The sequence below is a fragment of the Hypanus sabinus genome, chromosome 3 (genome assembly GCF_030144855.1).
Source record: "Hypanus sabinus isolate sHypSab1 chromosome 3, sHypSab1.hap1, whole genome shotgun sequence".
Lineage (NCBI taxonomy): Eukaryota > Metazoa > Chordata > Chondrichthyes > Myliobatiformes > Dasyatidae > Hypanus > Hypanus sabinus.
The window spans coordinates 7,969,322-7,992,226 of NC_082708.1; the positions used below are offsets into that span (position 1 = coordinate 7,969,322).

The 22,905-nt window shown below is 44.0% G+C and overlaps 1 protein-coding gene across 1 annotated transcript in view; it reads right to left on the reverse strand.

The window, feature by feature from the left end:
* Positions 1-2,379: 2,379 nt before the first annotated feature.
* dgat2 (diacylglycerol O-acyltransferase 2) overlaps positions 2,380-22,905 on the reverse strand; it is a 53,323-nt gene continuing 32,797 nt past the window's right edge. Inside the window, exons 5-8 of the mRNA XM_059963667.1 lie at positions 17,520-17,724; positions 9,983-10,157; positions 5,952-6,154; positions 2,380-2,676 (exon numbers count right to left, since the gene is read on the reverse strand). Coding sequence (XP_059819650.1) covers positions 2,522-2,676; positions 5,952-6,154; positions 9,983-10,157; positions 17,520-17,724 — 738 coding nt within the window. The 3' untranslated portion in view covers positions 2,380-2,521. The remainder of the gene's footprint in view (positions 2,677-5,951; positions 6,155-9,982; positions 10,158-17,519; positions 17,725-22,905) is intronic.

The following is a 22,905-nucleotide window of genomic DNA, read 5'->3' on the forward strand; positions in this document are numbered from 1 at the left end:
TTCTATGTAAAAGAAACAGCTATCTCTGATATACCCACCCACCCCCACTTTCCTCAGAACACTAAGATTATGCCTTCTTCATTTGCCATTTCTGCCCTGGGAAAATGTCCCTGGCTGTCCACTCGATTAATGCCTTTGACAATCTGTTACACCTCTACCAAGTAACCCCTCATCCTCCTCCTTTCTGGAGAGAAGTTTCAGCTCACTCAGCCTGTCCTCATAAGACATGCTCTCTAATCCAGGCATTTATGAACAGTTCTCTGGAATGGATACTTGTTATAACCTGCGGAGAAATCAGTTTCTCCTGGTTCCTCAAGGCAAGGTGGTTCAATGGTGGTACTGTGGCGCTCCCTAGTGGTGTGTCCTGGGACTAGGTTTTGGTTAAATTGGGGGGATTGCTGGGCAGTGTGGCTTAAAGGGCCAGTTCTGTACTGTATCTCAGCAAATAAATAAGTTGAATTTAGCTATATACATGAACATTGTTGAATGACAATTAAACTTGAACTAGTTCATGTGTCCTCCCCCACCCGATCTGCAATTTAACCACATGACACAAGCACTTTTTTTTTAAAAAAAACGTCGATTTTATTCAACTCCACAGTCTGTACAAAAGTGTGCACTGCGGCGGGAACGATAGCAAGAAAACATTAGCAGAATGAACCGTGGAATGTCACCTGCTGGAAACATTGGAAACGCATTAACATTTCATTTCAAAAATAGAATACTTAAGTGCATGCAGTATGGCTTTTCTTCAGTTGGCTGGATGTAAACAAGTTCTGATAAAGTACACCGAAGGAGACAATGGCAAGGAGGGAGCACGAGGAAGAGGTGTATTTTTGTTTTAAGGTCGACGTCTAACATCAGGTCCCAAACCTTGAGGCTGAATGTCCAATCATCAGGACTCAATAAAGTGCAGGGAGGGCAGATATAACAACCTGTACCCACTTTCAAACCGTGATCAAGATATCTACTTGAGACAGCACAGAGGTCGGTCCTTCCAAACTACAGCTGCTGATTAATCCTCCTCCATAGAATTGTACTGATTTTATTTTGAGATACAGTAAAGGCCAGCGAGTCCACACCACTCAACTACACCCATCTGTCCAATTAACCTACTCACCTGTAGGTGTTCAGAATGTCGGGGGGGGGGGGGGGAGAGACACGGTGGTAGTGTAGTGGTTAGTGCAATGCTCAACAGTGCCAGCGGCCCGGGTTCAATTTCCACTGCTGACTGGAAAGAGTTTTTGAGCGTTCTCCCTGTGACAGCATGGTGTTTCCTCTGGGTGCTCTGGTTTCCTCCCACATCCCAAAGACTTGCAGGTTAGTAGGTTAATTGGTCACAAGGGTGCAACTGGGCGAAGGGCTCTGGTACAGTGCTGTATCGCTAATTAAATAAAAAAATAAATATTTACTTTCTTTACCTGCATTAATTTTTGTCAACTATTTAATTGTACAAGTATCTATCACACTGAGAAATACAAGGACAGAATGCATTTATGAATATATTTTCCTCCTCTGTGTTATCTCAAAAACACCCAGTTAACCTCCTACAAATAGTTTACTGAGGGCACAATCTAAATTAAAAAATTAAGGTGCAAAGAAAAAATAATTCAGTTCAGCTTTGGCCTTTTTTCCTCTCCTGTTAAGAGAGTTGTGGATAAGAGAATTGCATTGGTATGTGCATTTTTTTACATTGAAAACAGTCCCACTCATTAACAACTTGATTAAATAATTCAATGGACTGCTTATGTTTTCTTAAAACTAATTACAAGACTATACACACTCAGTGGCCACTTAATTGGGTACTTGTACACCTGCTTGTTAATGCAAGTATCCGATCTAATCAGCCAATCATGAGGCAGCAACTCAATGCAGACACGGTCAAGAGGTTCAGTTGTGGTTCGGACCAAACATCAGAATGGGGAAGAAATGTGATTGAAATTACTTTTACACCAACAATCGTCTTAAGGTCAGAGAGAATGGTTTGTGCATTCAGAAACTGCTGATCTTCTGGGATTTTTCTGCACAGTCTCTAGAGTTTACAGAGAATGATGCAAAAAAAAAAAATCCAGTTCTGTGAGCAAAAACACCTTGAAGTCAGAGGAGAATGGCCAGACAGTTTCAAGCTGACAGGAAGGTGACAGTAACTCAAACAACCACGTGTTACAACAGTGGTGTGCAGAGGAGCATCTCTGAATACACAACACACCGAACCTTGAAGTGGGTGGATTCAACAGCAGAAGACCATAACGGGCTGCACCCCTATACCCAATTAGGTGGCCAGAGTGCAATGTTTTCATTAAGATTAACATCTTTGATTTGAAAAATTAAAAGCATTCCTTCACAGAAGTAATTTTCCTTTACAATTAGACAAAATACTGGTCGGTGGCTGTTGGTAGTCAGTAGTACTGTGGTGAAGAGTGTGCTACAAAAATTCTCTGTTCAGGGTTTGGGGTTGGGGGCGGGGGGGTGTTCCTGTCAAATTGCTGATGAATGTGGGCTATTAAAAAAAGGCATTTCTTCAAATCACTTCCAGGTAGTCCGATTCGCTGAGGCCAAACTTAATCTTGTATTTGTTGAACAACTTGACGAGGGAATGCTGGTAAACCTCGTGGTAGTGATCAATCTCCTCAGGACTAGGGTTCTCGATCTTTGGCACTGAAATTGGCTCTCCGACTGCAAAAAAAACACATGACGTAGTGGTTAAAGAAATGGCATTAAAATCAGTCACATTAATTTATTTGCTCACTGAGATACAGCGCAGAACAGGCTTTTCCAGACTTTCAAGCCACACCACCCAAGCAACCCACCGATTTAACCTTTGCCTATGACCAATTAACCTGCTGGCCTGTATCCCTTTTGACACTGGGAACAAACCAGAACACCCCAGGGAAACCCAAACAGTCACAAGGAAAACTTGCAGTTCCTTACAGGCAACAGCAGGAACTGAACCTGTGTCACTGGTACTGTAAGGTGTTGGGCTAACCACCATGCTACTGTGCCGAGGTACAGCGAGAAAACTTTGTTTTGCATGCCATTTGTCACATCAATGCATTGAAATAGTACAAGCAAAAGCGATACTAGAATGCAGATTAAAGTGGCACAGTTACAGAGAAGGTGCAGTTCAGGCAGACAATAAGGTGCAAGGGTCATGACTGCGAGGTTAAAGATCATCTTATCATTCGAGAGGTCCATTCAATAGTATTATAATAGCACGACAGAAGCCATCCTTGAGCCTGGTGGTATGTGCTTTCAGGCTTTTATCTTCTGCTTGATGGGGAGGGGGGGAATAAAAGAGGGGAGAAGAAAGAATTCTGGGGTGCGTGGTTAGGTGAGGTCTTTGATTATGTTGGCTGCTTTACTGAAGCAGCAAGAGGCAACGATGGCGACGAGAGGGGAGGCTGGTTCCTGCGCTGTGCTGTGCTGAGCCGTGTCCACAACTCTCTGCAGTGCTGAGCCGTGTCCACAACTCTCTGCAGTTCCTTGTGGTCCAGTTGTTGTACCAAACCCTGGTGCATCTGGACTGTTACACATCTTTGATGACGCTGCAGAGTTCCTCCAGCACTTTGAGAGAGTTGCTGTGGATTTCCAGCATTTGCAGACACATGTGTTTGAGATTGCTTTCTGTGGTGTATTGTCAAATGGGTCATGCTGAATTTCTTTAGCCTCCAGCACCACTCCTTGGTGGCTCCACCGTCAAAGGTGACATTGCTCAGCTCAGAGCCACTGTGGCCGAGTCAACCCTGGCTTTAGCAGGTGCCTGCGTCATTGTGACTGCACAGCTTCCCTTTCTAAACACTGTCCTCAACATCCTGTTTAAGTGCTGAGAGCATTCCTGAGAAAAGTATTTGCAATGTGATGGAGCAAGGAGAAGAAACACCTTCATCAATGGTTAACAAAAGTGCTGAATCAAACAAGGAAAAGTCAGGGCCTCAACTTGCAGAAACTAAAGATGAAATAAATAAATACACGATGACTGATCCTTCAATATATGCATTTGTTTGGGAACAGTTTAATTCAGAGAAGTAGAGAGCAAACCAGTGGATATTGTAACTTTATAAAACTCTGAATTACATAGAGTTTTGGTTGCCCCACTGTACGAAGCTTGTTGAGGCTTTAGAGAAAGGCTGCAGAAGACGCTGCCTGGTTTAGGGGGCATGTGCTGTCACGAGAGGCTGGATAAACTCATGTTATTTTCTCTGGAGCTCCAGAGGCCAAATAGAGACCTGATAGGAGGTTTACAAGATTATGAGAGGCTGTTTCCCAGGGTTGAAATGTCTAGTACCAGAAGGCATGCATTGAAGGTGAGAGGGGGTAGGTTCAAGGGGGAAAATGAGAGGCAAGTTGTTTTTCTTTTAAACTCAGGAAGTCATGGATACTTGGAATGCACTGCCTGGTATGGTGGTACAGTCAAATACAATAGAGGCTTTTACAAGCAGTTTGGATCGGCATGTAGATGCAAGGAAGGTGGAGGAAGGTGGGTATTGTAGGTAGGAGGGATAAGTGGTTGGGTATTTAAAATTTGCTTTTTAGCTGATTTGGCTCAACATGGTGGGCTGAATGGCCTGTTACTGTGCTGTACTGTTCCATGTTCTATTTATATTGTTAAACAAATACTCATTCACTTGCTAACCCCTGTGGTGTAAATTGGATGTTACGCACTGCAGTGTAAAACAAATACACATAGTGAGGAATCAATTTCCCTGTAAAGTATCAAGTGGCTCCCTATTGTGCTCTACTCTTCCAATACAGCATATTCTAGACTTGCAGTGTATAGCAAAACTTCAACCACCAATCTCCAGATCTGAATATGGACTGTGGATTGAATTTAAAATGCAGCTCTGGATAATGGGTTCCGAGGGGCCATGAACCACAGTTGACAGAAATACAAGACAATGCTGATTTAAAATTCATTTAGGTTTTGTAGCGTGGGTGTGAAGGAGGAGGTGGTGAAGTTGTACGCAATTCAGAGGAAGCACTGTAAACGTACATTGTAAATATAGTACTGCCCTTTGATCTTTGGCATACAAAATGTCAAGTAATATCAGATTGAGCAGGCCTCTTCCTCCGAAAGGGTCTCGACATGCTTGGGCTGCCTCATCCTGTCAAATGAAGAGACTTCATATCTACCAGCTATGTCTCTCTGGTATCTTGGGATTTCAGAATTGATCACTGCTCAGATCCCAACACGTTGTCGTTCCCCGTAACATTTCTTTATAGCTTTTAAATAAGATTTATTTAATACCCATTAATGCTTTTATACCACAAGACACGGGAGCAGAATTAGACCATTTGGCCCATCAATTCTGCTCTGCCATTTCTTCATGGCTGAGCTATTTAACCTCTCAGCCCCAATCTTCTGCCTTCTCCCCGTATCCCTTCAAGCCATGACTAATTAAGAATCCATCAACCTCTGCCTTAAATTCACTCAATGACTTGGCCTCTGCAGCTGGCTGTGGCAATGAATTCCACAGTTTCACCACTCTCTGGCTAAAGAAATTGCTCATTATTTAGTACAATATGATGGTTTACCCACGGTGTGCATCGGACACAAAGCCCGAGTCATACCCTAGAATTTTGTGATCTGTGGAAAGTCAGGGTCACTATTCCCAGTGGACAACAAGAACTTAGTGTATTTAAAATAAAAATCAAGAACACTGAACTGGTTAAATAAAACAAACTTAAGAAAGAAAAAAAGATAAAAAGGTCTGTAAGTACATACCACCAGGCTCAAAGACAGCTTCTATCTCACTGTTACAAGACTATTGAATAATTCCCTGGTAGGATAAATTGGACTCCTGACCTCACAATCACTCTCGTGATGGCCTTTCACCTTAACTACCTGCACTTTACTTTCCCTATAGCCATTACACTTTATTCTGCATTCCATTATTGTGTTTCAGTTGTAGTATTTCAATATTACAGGAAACCCCTCTGGGGACAGAACTTACCAACTGTGTTGATGGGTTTTGCGTAAGGAACCAGACCCCAGGAACGGCTTGAGAAAAATCCCCGACCTTGGATAATACAGGGGGCAAATCCAATCAGCTTCTGGAACTTTCGCTGAATTGCCCGCAGCCAGCTGCCTTCCTTAAAGAGGACCTGTTGGTAAACCTCGTTCTCACCAAAAGCATAAACAGGCACTAGGTCAGCTCTGTCGAAGGAGGTAAATGTAGAAATGTCAGTAGGACTGAATTTCATTCTGCTTGGATCCACATAGAACATTTAACACAACAAATTACCATCAGGGAGATGCTACAAGTCCATCAACACCAGACTTCTCGTCATTTCTGAAGCTTCTTTTCTGTAGCTGTCCAGCTTCTTAACGAAACTCCCCCATGTGTAATACCCCGACTGTCCCTGTACAGCACCTCTGAATGGTCTTTCCTGCCCTCCTCATTCTGTGGACAGTTCGAGTCTGTTCATGTGTTTACATTTATTTAAGTTTGATTATTGACGCTTGTACATGTTCTGTTATTTGTAGATTGCTCGTGACTGTTTGCATGATTGTCTTGTAAATTGTTGGTTGCTATTGCGTCGTCTGTTCTGGTGTTGTGCTTGGCACGGAACCACAGTCGGTTCTGGGATGTTTCACATACTGGCATTAAAATGATTTCATTTCTGAAAAGCCACAAGAGGCTTTCTGTATCGTCAGGATCGGAATTAGGTTTAGTACGACTAAGATATGTCATGAAATTTGTTGTTTTGTGGCAGCACTACATTCCAGTACGTAATTTTAAAAACCTATAAATTACAGCCGGTCAGCATTGACCATGGAAGTTACATCCTAGCTGCCTGCGTGATATGCAAGCCTGGGCAGTACGATATGGAGAGCAGGCTGCCCCTCTCCGCGCAGCGGATGAATCCAAAGGAATGGCAGAGACTGGCAGAGTTGCCAAGTCAGCGTTGAACTCAATTTAGGACTGCCTTAGGGACTCCAGCTCCGGATTTTCCCCTGGGGGTTTATTCCTGAAGCCTTCCCCACGAGTGGATACAGTTGCAAGATAGTAGAGGTTTGAGATCAGTTTTCCCTCCCCAAGGTGAGCTGCCACCATGGCTGATGAGCCCCATCTGCCCAAAGCGACTAGTCACCTTTGCCCCTTCTCCTGTCAGTAGAAACAGTTCCGCTGGGCTTGGTAACCAAACCATGCGTGAAGGCCAGGAGCTGGACTTGGTTATCAGAGGCTATTTGAGACCATTGGGAGTATTTAATAGGTAGTGGGAGCTCATCCCCTCTTTCACCCCTAATTATAACCTTAAGGAAGCATAAATTACAATAAGAATAATAAAGCACATACAGTTAAGGAGCCCAGGACACTTTCAGTACTGTAATAATTTAATCAATTGCACTGTACTGCTGCTGCAAAGAAAGTCATGAGGCCAGTGAGTGATGATAAACCTGATTCTGATACGAGTCTATTGTGCACTGAGAGTGGGAAGAGGGCAGAGAGAGGATGAGGGAGAGGGAGCTGGAGGCATCAGAGAGACGTTCTGCAATGATCAATACATTGTTTGGACTCAAGTAACCTTGCCTGGTGTCTCAGGGCTGGTAACGTCTGCACCCACTCCACCCATGACACTCCTTCTCTGCCATCTGTCCTACACCCCTCCTGCACCACTCATCCCTCACCATTCCCAACGTTCTTTGCTCACGCCAGATTTACAAACTCGCTCTCCGCTCCACCTGGACAACTACAGTACTGTGCAAAACAAGAGCGAGCAGAAAGAAAATATTGAGGAAGTCTCCGTGGGTTGATTGACCATTCAGAAATCTGATGGCAGATGGAAAGAAGCTGTTCGTAAAACATTTGAGTGTGAGTGTCTTCAGGCTCCTTGATGGTAGCCATGAGACTAGAGCATGTCCTGGGTGCCATACCCCCTTCTCATATGCAGTCGCATTGGAAAATATTAGGACAACTGACTAAAATCTTGTCAAAGCAATGCTTCAAGGAGCATTTTAAAGGAAAATGGAGAGATGGGGGGGGGGGCGGCATGCAAGAGTTCAAAACTTGGAGCCGTCCACTGTCTTGGCTGACTGTGAGCAGCAGAGGGAATTGGGAGATGGTCAAGTGCCAGGGATTGGAGGAGGTCGATGGGCTGACGATGACAGGGGCAGTTCAAGAAAACAAAAATACGCTATTGAAAGCACAGAGTGGATATGGAGCTTCCTACAGTGGGAGAGTCTGGGATCAGAGGGCACAGTCTCTGGATCAAAGGATGTCCCTTTAGAGGAGGAATTCTTCAGCCAGAGGGTGGTGAATCTATGGAATTTATTGTCATAGACAGCTGAAAGAGGCCAAGTCACTGGGTATATTTAGAGTGGAAATTGATAAATTCTTGATTAGTCAGGGCATCAAAGGTTATGGGGGAGGGAAGCAGGAGAATGGGGTTGAGAGGGGAAATAATCAGCCATGATGGATAGCAGAGCAGACTTGATGGGCTGAATGGCCCAATTCTCTTTCTATGTCTTAAAGTTTAGCATGTAGGGTGCAGAGGAGGCCAAAAAACATAGCACAATAATTTCAAGGTTTTCTCTTAGCAGTGTGTCTGATGGCCAAACAGAGACAGGCCCCAAGTTATGATGGATGGGGACTGCTGAGAGCACATAGAACTTTAAGCATTAGAGCACAGTACAGGTAATTTGGCCCTCGAGGTCGTTCCAATCTTGTAACCTACCCCAAGAATTAATCTATTTGTTGCTTTCCACACAATCCTCCATTTTTCTTTCATCCATTTGCTGAACTGGAAGTCTTTTAAATGTCCTTAACATAGATATAACGTACCAAACCTGGTAGTACATTTCAAACACCATCACTCCACGTAAAACTCCCTCTGAAACCCCCCCCCAACCTTTCTTTCCACTGATTACCTTAAATTTACCCTCTCACATTAGCCATTTCCACCTGGGGAAAGTACCTGGCTGTCTGCAATCACCAATGCCCCTCATCTTGGACACCTCTATCAAGTTATCTCTCATCCTCCTGTGGTCCAAAGAGAAAATCCCTACCTCACTCAACCTATCCTCATAAGACATGATCTCTAATCCAGGCAGCATCCTGGTGAACCTCATCTGCACCTGCACCAAAGCTTCCACATCCTTCCTGCGATGAGGCAAAGTGTTGTTGTTTTGTATGGCGTGGCCCGGGAGGGGCAGACGCGAGTCTGTCCGTTTGGGAGCCGGGGATCGATCTTCGTCTGGCACCCTGTCCACAGCTGTTCCAACAGGGGTGGCCAAGTTGGTATCGCCTGATGGAGCTCGCAAGCATCCACACCACATCAATGTGTTGATCCAGGTCGTGGAGGTACAATGAGGTGACCCGAACGGAACACAATCCTTCAAGAGTGGTCTTATAGAACTACATTAACCTCATGACCCTTGAACTCAATGCCCTGAGTAATGAAGGCAAACCCACCATAAACCTTAACCAATTTATCAACAAGTGCAACAGGGATCTTTAGATGTGGACTCTGATCCCTCTGTTCCTCCAGAACCCCGCTGTTGACCCTGTATGCTGCCCTCAAATTCAGCCTTCTAAAGTGAGTTTTTTCTGGATTGAACACTATCTGCCATTAGCCACGCTCTGCATCCTGTCGATGTTTAGTTCAAGTTCAGTTTAATTGTCATTCAACCACACAGCCATGAATACAGCCAAAAGAAATAGTGTTACACTGGGGCTGAGATGCAAAATATGATACCAACAGTCATACACAGCACAAGACAGCAAGCACATATAATAGTCACAACAAGGAGGTTGTTAAAACCCACAACAAACTTCGACACCATCCACAACTCCAACAGTCTTTGTGTCATCTGTCAGCTTACTAACCCACCCTTCCACTTCCTCATCCAAGTCATTTATAACAATCGCAAAGAGCAGGGGCCCCAGAACAGATCCCTGTGGAACACGGCTGTTCACTGATCGCCAGGCAGAATACTACTACCCACACCCCACCAGTCTTCTGTAAGATATTCGTTCCTTACCCGTTCTGCAAAGCGATCTTCACAAACCCCTTGCGGTTCTTGAGGGTGACAACGTGGCTGCCTGGAGTACACTCCAGGGATTCTGCTGCTCCCCCGATGACGATGATCACTGCGTTTCCAGTGCCGCTCTTCGACAGCAGATAGTCGATAGCGTCCCTGGTCACGGGAAAGATGCCTGCGGAGTGGCGGAGTGAAGAACTGTTACTCTACCGACCATTCATCTTTACCTCGAGTACCTGAAGGCGACAGCCTGTCCTCCCGGCACCATCCCACCGTCACAGGCTATTGACGGGACAACTACTTAACGGGAACCTGGGAGCGAGTTTCTTCACACGAGGTGGTGAGAGCGTGGAATGAGGTGCCAGTGGAAGTGGTGAGTGCACAACTGGTTTCAACATTTAAGTGAAGTTTGCACATGGATGGGAGGGGTACGGAAGGCTATGCTGCAGCTGTGGGTTGACGAGACTAGATGGAAAACAGTACAGCACGGACTAAATGGGCCAAAGGGCCTGCTTCTGTGCTGTAGAATTTAATTCCCAATTAGTCCCTTGCTCTGCCATCCAGGTTTCTGAACAGTCCATGAGCCACAAATATAAATACCACAGAGCAAAATAGTGAGTTATTTTTTTATATATATTCTTACAGTAATTTTATGTATTGTACTGTACTGCTGTCACAAGACAGCCAATTTCACAACACATGCCAGTAATAATAAACCTGAGTCAGAGTCCAAGTTAGAATACGTTCCCAGACACCAGTCCTCACACCTCTAGCAGTTCAAGGTGAGCCCACTGCTTCCCAGAATTCCCTCTCACCCCTCTATCCTGCTTCAGGATTTTCCAAAAGCACCACCCTCTGGTCACAATTCCTTCAAAGTGGGGTCACAGATGGGCTTTGTGGCCACATTTTGTGGGTGATACAAGGATAGGTGGAGGGGCAGGTGGCACTGAGGAAGCAGGGACTCTGCAGAAACAGAATGGGAGGGTGGGCAAAGTGGAAGATGGAATATAGTGTTGAAAGGTGTACAGTCGTACAATACTCCAAATTAGGCCTCACCAACATCGTATACAACTTCAACATAAATCGCAGCAAGAGGCGGAGAGGGAAGAGGTAGAAGAAGCTTGGAGAGAAGCTGTTTTTTTTTACTGATCGGGGCAAAGAGGCTAGACTGCGCAGGCGCGTGACGTAGCACGCCAAAGGTTTAAAAGAAAGACCGCCATATACGGCGGCCATTGTCATAGTGGACTGAGGCAGAGTGGGTTGGCTTTGGCTCAATCAGACAGAGGCAAGGTTTGAACGGGGCACGACTGCGCAAGTGCGTGAAAATCGGTCTGTGAGGCAGTGGGAGAATTTAAATAGCGAGCAGAGGCTGAGAATGAGCTTCACTCCAGGTGAGGTAAGGCCGGGTAAACTCCTTTAATTAATGTAATTAGATTAGGAGTAGGTAATGGAGGCAGCAGTCAGGGCAGTTAAGTGCTCCGTATGCAGTATGTGGGAAGTCAGGGTGAGCACTGTTGTCCCTGATGACTACACCTGCAAAAGGTGCATCCAGCTGCAGCTCCTGACAAACCGTGTTCGGGAACTGGAGCTGGAGCTGGATGAACTTCGGATCATTCGGGAGGCAGAGGCAGAAATAGACAGGAGTTTCAGGGAGATAGTCACCCCCTAGGAGTCAGGTAGTTGGGTGACTGTCAGGAGAGGGAAGGGGAATAGACAGGAAGAGCAGAGCACCCCTGTGGCCGTTCCCATCAACAATAAGTATACCGTTTTGGATACTGTTGTGGGGACGACCTACCAGGGACAAGAACATACATAGAACATAGAATAGTACAGCACATTACAGGCCCTTTGGCCCACAATGTTGTGCCAAACCTCAAACCCTGCCTCCCATATAACCCCCTACATAAATTCCTCCATATACCTGTCTGGTAGCCTCTTAAATTTCACTAGTGTATCTGCCTCCACCATTGACTCAGGCAGTGCATTCCATGCACCAACCACTCTTGAGTGAAAAACCTTCCTCTAATATCCCCCTTGAACTTCCCTCCCCTTACCTTAAAGCCATGTCCTCTTGTACTGAGCAGTGGTGCCCTGGGGAAGAGGCGCTGGCTGTCCACTCTATCTATTCCTCTTAATATCTTGTACACCTCTATCATGTCTCTTCTCATCCTCCTTCTCTCCAAAGAGTAAAGCCCTAGCTCCCTTAATCTCTGATCATAATCCATGCTCTCTAAACCAGGCAACATCCTGGTAAATCTCCTCTGTACCCTTTCCAATGCTTCCACATCCTTCCTATAGTGAGGCGACCAGAACTAGACACAGTACTCCACGTGTGGCCTAACTGGAGTTTTATAGAGTTGTATCATTACATCATGTCTCTTAAACTCTGTCCCTCGACTTAAGAAAGCTAATACCCCATAAGCTTTCTTAACTACCTGAGGCAACTTTCAGAGATCTGTGGACATGTACCCCCAAATCCCTCTGCTCCTCCACACTACCAAGTATCCTGCCATTTACTTTATACTCTGCCTTGGAGTTTGTCCTTCCAAAGTGTACCACCTCACACTTCTCCAGGCTGAACTCCATCTGCCACTTCTCAGCCCACTTCTGCATCCTATCAATGTCTCCCTGCAATCTTCGACAATCCTCTACACTATCTACAACACCACCAACCTTTGTAGTACCTTCAGTACTAGATACTGAAATTGTGGATTGGGACAATTTGTTTTATGGGAAGGACGTAATAGAGAAATGGAGGTCATTTAAAGGTGAAATTTTGAGGGTACAGAATCTTTATGTTCACGTTAGGTTGAAAGAAAAGGTTAAAAGTTTGAGAGAGCCATGGTTTTCAAGGGATATTGGAAACTTGGTTAGGAAAAATATCTACAATAAATATACGCAGCTTGGAGTAAATGAGGTGCTCGAGGAATATAAAGAATGTAAGAAGAATCTTAAGAAAGAAATTAGAAAAGCTAAAAGATACGAGGTTGCTTTGGCAAGTAAGGTGAAAATAAATCCAAAGGGTTTCTACAGTTATATTAATAGCAAAAGGATAGTGAGGGATAAAATTGGTCCCTTAGAGAATCAGAGTGGACAGCTTTGTGTGGAGCCGAAAGAGATGGGGGAGATTTTGAACAATTTCTTTCCTTCTGTATTCACTAAGGAGAAGGATATTGAATTGTGTAAGGTAAGGGAAACAAGTAGGGAAGTTATGAAAACTGTGATGATTAAAGAGGAGGAAGTACTGGTGCTTTTAAGGAATATAAAAGTGGATAAATCTCCGGATCCTGACAGGATGTTCCCTAGGACCTTGAGGGAAGTTAGTGTAGAAATAGCAGGGGCTCTGACTGAAATATTTCAAATGTCATTAGAAACGGGGATGGTGCCAGAGGATTGGTGTATTGCTCATGTGGTTCCATTGTTTAAAAAGGGTTCTAAGAGTAAACCTAGCAATTATAGGCCTGTCAGTTTGCCGTCAGTGGTGGGTAAATTAATGGAAAGTACTCTAAGAGATGGTATATATAATTATCTGGATAGACAGGGTCTGATGAGGACCAGTCAGCATGGATTTGTGCGTAGAAGGTCACATTTGACAAATCTTATTGAATTTTTTGAAGAGGTTACAAGGAAAGTTAACGAGGGTAAAGCAGTGGATGTTGTCTATATAGACTTCAGTAAGGCCTTTGACAAGGTTCCGCATGGAAGGTTAGTTAGGAAGGTTCAATCATTAGGTATTAATATTGAAGTAGTAAAATGGATTCAACAGTAGCTGGATGGGAGATGCCAGAGAGTAGTGGTGGATAACTGTTTGTCAGGTTGGAGGCCGGTGACTAGTGGTGTGCCTCAGGGATATGTACTGGGTCCACTGTTGTTTGTCATATACATTAATCTGGATGATGGGGTGGTAAATTGGATTAATAAGTATGCAGATGATACTAAGGTAGGTGGTGTTGTGGATAGTTTTCAAAGCTTGCAGAGAGATTTAGGCCAGTTAGAAGAGTGGGCTGAGCGATGGCAGATGGAGTTTAATGCTGATAAATGTGAGGTGTTACATTTTGGTAGGAATAATCCAAATAGGACATACATGGTAAATGGTAGGGCAATGAAGAATGTAGTAGAACAGAGCAATCTAGGAATAATGGTGCATAGTTCCCTGAAGGTGGAATCTCATGTGGATAGGGTGGTGAAGAAAACTTTTGGTATGCTGGCCTTTATAAATCAGAGCATTGAGTATAGGAGTTTGGATGTAATGTTAAAATTGTACAAGGCATTGGTGAGGCCAAATTTGGAGTATTGTGTACAGTTCTGGTCACCGAATTATAGGAAAGATGTCAACAAAAGAGAGAGTACAGTGGAGATTTACAAGAATGTTACTTGGGTTTCAGCACCTAAGTTACAGAGAAAGGTTGAACAAGTTAGGTCTTTATTCTTTGGTGCGTAGAAGGTTGAGGGGGGACTTGATAGAGATATTTAAAATTATGAGGGGGATAGATAGAGTTGATGTGGATAGGCTTTTTCCATTGAGAGTAGGGGAGATTCAAACAAGAGGACATGAGTTGAGAGTTAAGGGGCAAAAGTTTAGGGGTAACACGAGGGGGAACTTCTTTACTCAGAGTGGTAGCTGTGTGGAATGAGCTTCCAGTAGAAGTGGTAGAGGCAGGTTCGGTATTGTCATTTAAAGTAAAATTGGAGAGGTATACGGACAGGAAAGGAATGGAGGGTTATGGGCTGAGTGCGGGCCAGTGGGACTAGGTGAGAGTAAGCGTTTGGCACGGACTAGAAGGGCCGAGATGGCCTGTTTCTGTGCTGTAATTGTTATATGGTTATATAAAGTTCTACCTCCTGTATTCAAGTATTTATGAAGACCAATGTGCCAAAAGCTTTCTTTTTGGCCCCATCTACCTGTGCCACCACTTTCAATGATTATGGACTTGTATTCCCAGATCCCTTTGCTCCACCGCACTCCTCAGTGCCCTACCGTTCACTGTGGAAGATTGGTGTGTCCCTGCGAAGTACAACACCTCATCTGTCTGCATTAAATACCATCTGCCAGTTTCAGCTCAGTCTTCCAATTGATGCAGGTCCTTCTACAAGCTCTGATGGTCTCCCTCACTGCCCACTACACTCGTAATCTTGGACAAAATTTGACATCTTTGGAATTTGAAGGGAAACTGGAGCACCTGGAGGAAATCCACAGGGAGAATGTACAAACTCCTTACAGGCAGTGGTGGGAATTGAACCTGGGTCACTAGTGCTTTAATAGTGCTACACGACCATTCCACTCTCTCATGACGCCCCAATGCCTGCACCCGGTGCCCTGACCGATGAAGTCGAGTGTGTCCGTTGACTTCTTCACCACCCTGTCTACCCATGTCAGCACTTTGCAGGAGATTTTCCTCAGCTTCTTCGACCATTTAGTTTCACACACACACAGCTGCCAAATCAGTGAAGACATCATTTTAACTCCCACAGGATAACTGGGTTGATTTCTACACATGAAATGTACATGAATGCAATACTCATGGGTTGACACATTTTGATAAGAGAAATAAACAAATAATTTTGTTATCAGTTAAAAGATACTTCTAAGGAATCTATGTTTGGATTCCATGTGACACTCCTCAGTGTTTTTTTTAAATAGATCTTATTTCTTGTCTGACAAACGTGGACATTACACTCAATGTGGTGTAGAGAGCAAAGTACAATCACATTCAAGACAGCATCTCTGGGACTGGGAGGGATCACTCTGGTTTGATTAGATTTCTGACGCACTCTGAGAGAGCACTGCAGCACAGAAACAGGCCCTTTGGCCCATCTAGTCAGTGCCAGGCTGCTGTTATGCCTCATCCCATTGACACATACCTGGACCACAGCCCTAGATATTCCTCCCACTCATGCATCCAAACCTCCCTAAATGTTCCAATCAAACCCACACCCACCACTTCCACTGGCAGCTCATTTCACACTCTCACCACTCTCCTCATGGTCCCCTTCAATATTTCACCTTTCACCTATGATCTCTAGTTCTGGTCTCACCCAACCTCAGTGGAAAAAGCCAGCTTGCACTTACTCTATCTATACACCTCAATATACATCAAATCTCCCCTCGCTCACCTACACTCTGGGGAACAAAGCCCTAACCTTTCCCTATAACTTAGGTCCTCCAGACCTGGCACCATTCCTTGTAAATTCTCTGTAGTCTTTCAATCTTACTGATAACTTCCCTGTAGGTAGGTGACCAGAAATGCACACAATATTCCCCCTTCTTCTATTCTCCACTCTGATTCCTTACCACTTCTCACTTGTCCCCGAGTCCCCTCCTCCTTCCCTTTCTACTCTGGTCCACTTTCCTATCAGATTCCTTCCTCTCCAGCCCCTTAACTTTCCTGCCTACCTATCACCTTTCAGCTATCCTCCCCCTACCCTTTTATTCTCACATCTTCCCTTTTCCTTTCCTATCCTGATGAAGGATTTTGGCCCGACTGTTTATTCATTTCCGTGGATGCTTCCTGCCCTGCCGAGCTCCTCCAGCATTTTGTGTGTGTGTTGCTCTGGGTTTCTGGCATCTGAAAGATTTCTCATTTACAATACTCCCTGTGTTGCCTTTAAGGCATTTGTTTAGTTTATTATATTTTCACCTTAGTAATTCGTTTGTTATCAATTTTTAGTTAAAGTTAAGGTTGTTTAAAGTAAATTCGCTGTCTGTGATATTTGCGGCATGCGATGCCGTCACATCTGGTTTCACCGTGTCTTGTGGGAAAATACCAGTTTGGAGAAACGGGAAGGAGGGGGCATATGTGTGCAGGATCAGCGCGAGAGAAGTTTTCTTTCTAGGCACTAGAAGCATCAGAGAAGCAATGCCGCAAGTTCATAAGATAATCGATATGTTGAATTAAAAATGTTATTGCTGATTCTGTTAAAAGTAATAACGGTTGATAAAGTTTATATTCTTTGTTAATTAAAGAGTTGCAGATAGTTTGTGTTGATGTATTTAAACCCAGTCGATGGCATCGGTGGATTCTGACTGTATGTTGCACTTTAATGTAATATAGTTGTTGTAGTTTTACTTTTGCAAGTATTTATGATGTAAATGTGATGCCAAGAAGGAAACAAATACTGTATATATTTTGTATTGTTTTATCAACAGTTTTCACCATATGTTAATGTGGAAGAGTGAACAGTAAACAGTTAATCTTACTGGGACCGCCTCATTGACTGGTTTATGCTTGGTGTTTAATTCAGAGTTCTTTTGCACCTGTGCAAGAACACTACACTCCAATTAGGCTTCACCAATGTCTTATACAACTTCAACACAACACAACTCCTATACTTGATACTTGGATTTTTGAAGGCCAGTACATCAAAAGCTCTCTTTAAGACCTTATCTGCCTGTGATGCCACTTTCAAGGAACTACGGATCTATATTACCAGATCCCTGTGTTCTAATCCAGCCTCAACTGCTCCATGTTGTCAGGGCCAGGGTTAGCTCCGGAGGAGCACGGTCACGTCAGGGAGGTCTGCACCGCCGGCCACTCACCACCACTCATTAGGTAATCCCGCAGAATTGGCATCCTGAAGTTTCCAGCCAGCGTGGCGAGAGAAGGTCGGATTCCAGGAAACTTTTTGGAAAATCCAGTTGCTTCTGTTCCAAAGTTGCAAAAGGCTCCAAAGCAGAAGATGCCGTGTGGGTGATAGCCAAAGATGTAGTTCCGACTGGGGGCGAGGTTGTGCGTCTTCACCAACTGTAATGGAGAAAAACAAATAAAGCTCGCATAGGCACGTAGTCCGATCCCCAACCTTGCCCGCGGTTTGGAGGCCGCAGACTCTGGAGTGAACAAACAGGCTACATGATGAATCATGTGGGTCCAGCAGCATCTGGAGGCGGAGGGGCGGTTGATGTTTTGGATCAGTCCTGATGGAGGGTCAATGAACAGCTTACTTACAGCAGCATCGAGGCACATAGAATCAGATAATTAAAATATAACAGCAAACATTTTGCCTTATGAGAACAAAGCAAATTTTATTATCAAAGTCCATGTACAACACAGATTAATTCAACAAGTCTATAGTTACTATTCAATAATAGAATCAAGCACTAAACTAGGGCTTTCAATCAGAATGCAGAAGACAACAAACTGTGCAAATGCAAAAGAAACAATAAAATCAATAAACAATAAATATTGAGAACATGAGACGAGTCCTTGAAAACATGCCCATTGGTTGTGGGAACATTTTAATGATGGGCAAGTGAAGTTGAGAGAAGTTATCCCCATTTGTTCAAGAGCCTGATGGTTGACGGGTAATAACTGTTCCTGAACTTGTGCTGCGAGTCCTGAGGCTCCTGATGGCAGCAGTGAGAGGAGAGCACATCCCGAGTGGTGGAAGTCCCTGATGATGGATGCTGCTTTCCTATGACAGTGTTTCATGTAGATGTGCTCAGTGGTTGGGACGGCTTTACCCGTGGTCGAGTGGGCCATATACATGAAAATTAGAGAATTTTCCATTCAAGGCTATTGGGGTTTGCATACCAGGCTGTGATGCAGCCAGTCAATACACCCTCCACTACACAACTACAGAGGTTTGTCAAAGTTTTAGATATCATACAGAATCTCCACAAACTCTGAAGGAAGTAGAGGCACTTTCCTGCTTTCTTCGTAATTGCTGGGTTTTGAGACAGGTCCTCCGAAATAATAACACCTCAGAATTTAAAGTTGCTGACCCTCTCCACCTCTGCTCCTCCGATGAGGACTGGCTCATAGACCTCTGCTTTCCCTTTCCTGAAGTCAATAATCAGTTCCTTGGTTCTCAATTGAGCTCAGTTGAGCGAGCTAGGGCAAAGCAAGATGAGATTTGATCTGATAAAAGTGTGCAAGATGACAAAAGGTATAGACTGATTGGACGGCCAGAGACTTTTTCCCAGGGCAGAAATGGCTAATACAAGGCACCATAATATTAAGTGAATTGGAGATTGCAGAGGTAAGGTTCTACATACAGAGAGGTGGGTAATTAGAACACCCTTCCAGGGGAGGCATAGGCATTAGGGGCATTTAAGAGTCTCTTGGACAGATGAACAATAGAAAAATGAAGGGTTACAAAGTGGGAAGAGTTAGACTGACCACAGAATAGGTTAAAAGGTTGGCACAACATTGTGGGCTGAAGAATCTGTACCGCGCTGCAATGGCATACGTTCTATAAATGACGCACAATGTTTTTCAAGAAAGAACGCAATTAGAGCAAAAGAGAAAAAAGTGCCCATTTTAGTGCAAAGTGGTCATCATGTTGCTAAACTGTAGAGATTAGGGTTGTGCCAGTTGGTTCAGAAAGCAAAAGGTTGAAGGGAAATAGCTGTGTCTGATCCGAGCAGTGTGGGGCTTTAGGTTTCTATCCCTTCTGCCCAGTGGGAGCTGCCAGAAGATGGATGGCCCAAATGGTGGGGATTTTTTTTTTTTTATGGACGATACCTTCTTAAAGAAGAGATTCGTTTTATTTGTGCATGTATAGTGAAACATCAAAACATACTGAAACGTATTGTTTGCATCAAATCAAAACAGTGCGGATTGTGCTGGCAGCCCGTAAGTGTCACCACACTCCCACATCTCATGAACCATAACCTGTCTGTCTTTGGAATGTGGAGGAAACTGAGAGCCCAGAGGAATTGCACGCGGACATGGGGAGAACGTGCAAACTCCGTACAGACAGGGGTGGGAATTGAGCCCTGATCATTGGCACGGTGAAGCATTTGAATTAACTGCTATGCTACCATGCCACCCCACAAAACACAGGTCAGGGAGAAGGAAAACCTCTGCAAAGCTACACAGGTGGAGAAGACGACTAGTGGCAGGATCAGGATGCATGTTAAAATCAACGTAGCTTCCCCTGCAAATTGATACCACCACAACTCACTGCATCAGCCCCTCACACAGAATCACCTCCCCACACTTGCACCCACAGCTCAGACACTCCTGACCCATTCCTCCTCACCTGTGAACAAGCAATGTTTACACAGACAGTGCAATAACTATTTGCAGTTCAATTGTCTGAAAATTAACTTGTTCAACAATTTTGTAATCCCTCCAGACAAAACCTGTAACCTTGGTCAAAGAACAGATAAGAAAAAAAGTTTAAATTGCCAAAAAAAAAGCAGAACTTTATAATTGCAAAATTCTCTGAAAATTTTCCAAATCATTGATAAAGTTACATAATGTTATGTACAACTCTGAATCTTCTATAGACACACAAGTGGAGAGCATGTTGACTGCATTATGGCCCAGGACGAAAGCACCAATATCCAAGGGAGGAAGAGATTGGAAAATCCTACAAAAGGTGGTTGATCCAGCACAGTCCATCACAGGTAAAGCCATCCCAGCCACTGAGCACATCTGCATGAAATGCTGTCATAGGAACACAGCACCCATCAGAGATCTTCACCACTCAGGGCATGCTCTTTTCACACTGCTGCCATCAGAATGCTCAGGACTTGCACCACCAGGTTCAAGAACAGTTACTACCCCTCACCCATCTGGCTCCTGAACCGAAGATGATAACTACACTTATGTTCTGAGATTTTCCCAGTACCACTGATCTTAACTTGAAGGACTATCTTGTTAGTTCATGATTTCATTATTTATGTTTGCATTTGCATAGTTTGTCATTGTCTATTCTCTATTTAACCTTTCATTGATCCTGTTGTAGTTACCATTCTGTAGATTTGCTGAGTATGCCAGATAATAAAAATCAGATAATAAAATTTACTTTGAACCTTGGAAAAGCCTACGAAAAGTAGTGGACATACCCCAGTTCATCTCAGGAAACGTCTGCCCCACGATTGAACACATCTACCAAGAGCACTGCCACAAGAAAGCAGCATCCATCATCAGGGACTCCCACCATCCAGGCCATGCTCTGTTCTTGCTGGTGCTGTCAGGAAGGTGGTACAGGAGCCTCAGGACTCTCCCATCACCAGGTTCAGGAATAGTCGTCACCCCTCATCCATCAGACTTTTGAACCACTATAGATGATTTCACTCACCCCAATACTGATTCTACAACTCTATGGACTCAATTTCAAGGACTCTACAATCCATGTCCTCAATATTTATTATTTACTTTTTTCTGTATTTGCACAATTTGTCTTTTGCACATTGCTTGCTTGTTAGTCTTTGTGTGTAGTTTTAAAAAATTAACTCTGTTGTGTTTCTTTGCATTTATTGTGCATTCCTGCAAGAAAGTGAATCTCGGGGTTGTAGGTGATAGACATGTACTCCGATACTAAATTTACTTTGAACTTTGAAAATGAACTTGCTCAACAGTTTTGTAATCCTGGATAAAATTGCAATCTTGCACAAAGAACAGACAAGAATAAACAGTTTAAATTGCCAAAAATATTATCAACAAGCAGAGTTTAACTTTATAATTGCAAAATTCTGAACATTTTCAAAATCATTGGGCAGGATAAACATAGTACAGTACAGGGATGGGCCATTCACCCCATAGCGCTGTGCCGAATCAGCAAAAAAGCAAGTCGAGAACACCCAGCCAGTAATCCCCCTACATACAGTGCCCATATCCCTTCATCTGCCTTACATCTACGTGCCTATCCAAACCTCTCTTAAAGGCCTCTGTTGTATTTGCCTCCACTATACCAGACAATGCATTCACCATTGAGTAAGAAACTTGCCCCTCACATTGCCTTTAATACTATCCCCTCACACCTTCAGTGCATGCCCTCTGGTATTAGACATTTCAACCCTAGGAAACAAATGTCCCATGACCATACCACCTATCCCTCTCATAACCTATTCCACTCGCTGCCTCCTGCCTGTCAGCCATTCCTCCATCCATGCCAGTATCTTTCCTGTAACACCACAGGATTTTATCTTGTTAAGCAGCCTCATATGTGGCACCTTGTCAAATGCCTTCTGAAAATCCAATTAAATGACATTCCTTTGCCCACCTTGCTTGTTACTTCCTCAAAGAATTCTCAAAGAAATCTTGTCTGGCAAGATTTCCCTTTACAGGCTTTGACTATATATCATTAGTCTCCAAGTACCTCGGAACCTCATCCTTAATAATGGACTCCAACATTTTCCCAACCACTGAGGTCAGGCCAACTGGCCGATAATTTCCTGTCTTCTGCATTCCTCCATGCCGGAATCAAGTGACCCTTGAAAGATCACAGACAGTGCATCCGTTACTTCTTCAGCAACCTCCCTCAGGACTCTGGGATGTACTCCATCTGGTCCAGGTGACTTATCCACCTCAAGACCTTTCAGCTTGCCCAGCACTTTGTTCTCTTTGCAACAGCAATGGCACTCTCTCCTGTTCCCCGACACTCACAGACCCCTGGCACACTGTTAGTGTCATTCACAGTAAAGACTGAAGCAAAGTACCCATTTAGTTTACCTGCCATTTCTTTGTCCCCCATTACTACCTCAAAAGCATAATTTCTCAGAGGTCTAATATCAGCTCTCACCTCCCTTTTATTCTTTATATAACTGAAAGCTTTTAGTATCTTGCTTTATATTATTGGCTAGACTGCCCTCTCATTTCATTTTCTCTTCTTTAGCTTTTTTCATTGCCTTTTGTTGAATTTTTAAAAAGCTTTCCAGTCATCCAACTTCTTACTCACTTTTGCTACCTTATATGCCTTTTCCTTGGCTTTAATGCAGTGCTCAGCTCCCCTTGTCAGCCACTGTGCCTATCCCAGCCATTTTAGAAATTTCTGTGGGACGCATCTATCCTGAACTTTGTCAACTATTACCAGAAACTTCGGCCATCTCTGCTCTGTCGTCATCCCCGACAGTATCCTCTTCCAACCCACCTGGGCAAGCTCCTTTCTTATGCCTCTAATTCCCATTATTCCATTGATACCTGTGAGTTATGCTTCTCCCTCTCAAATTGCAGCATGAACCCTTTCTAAGGTTC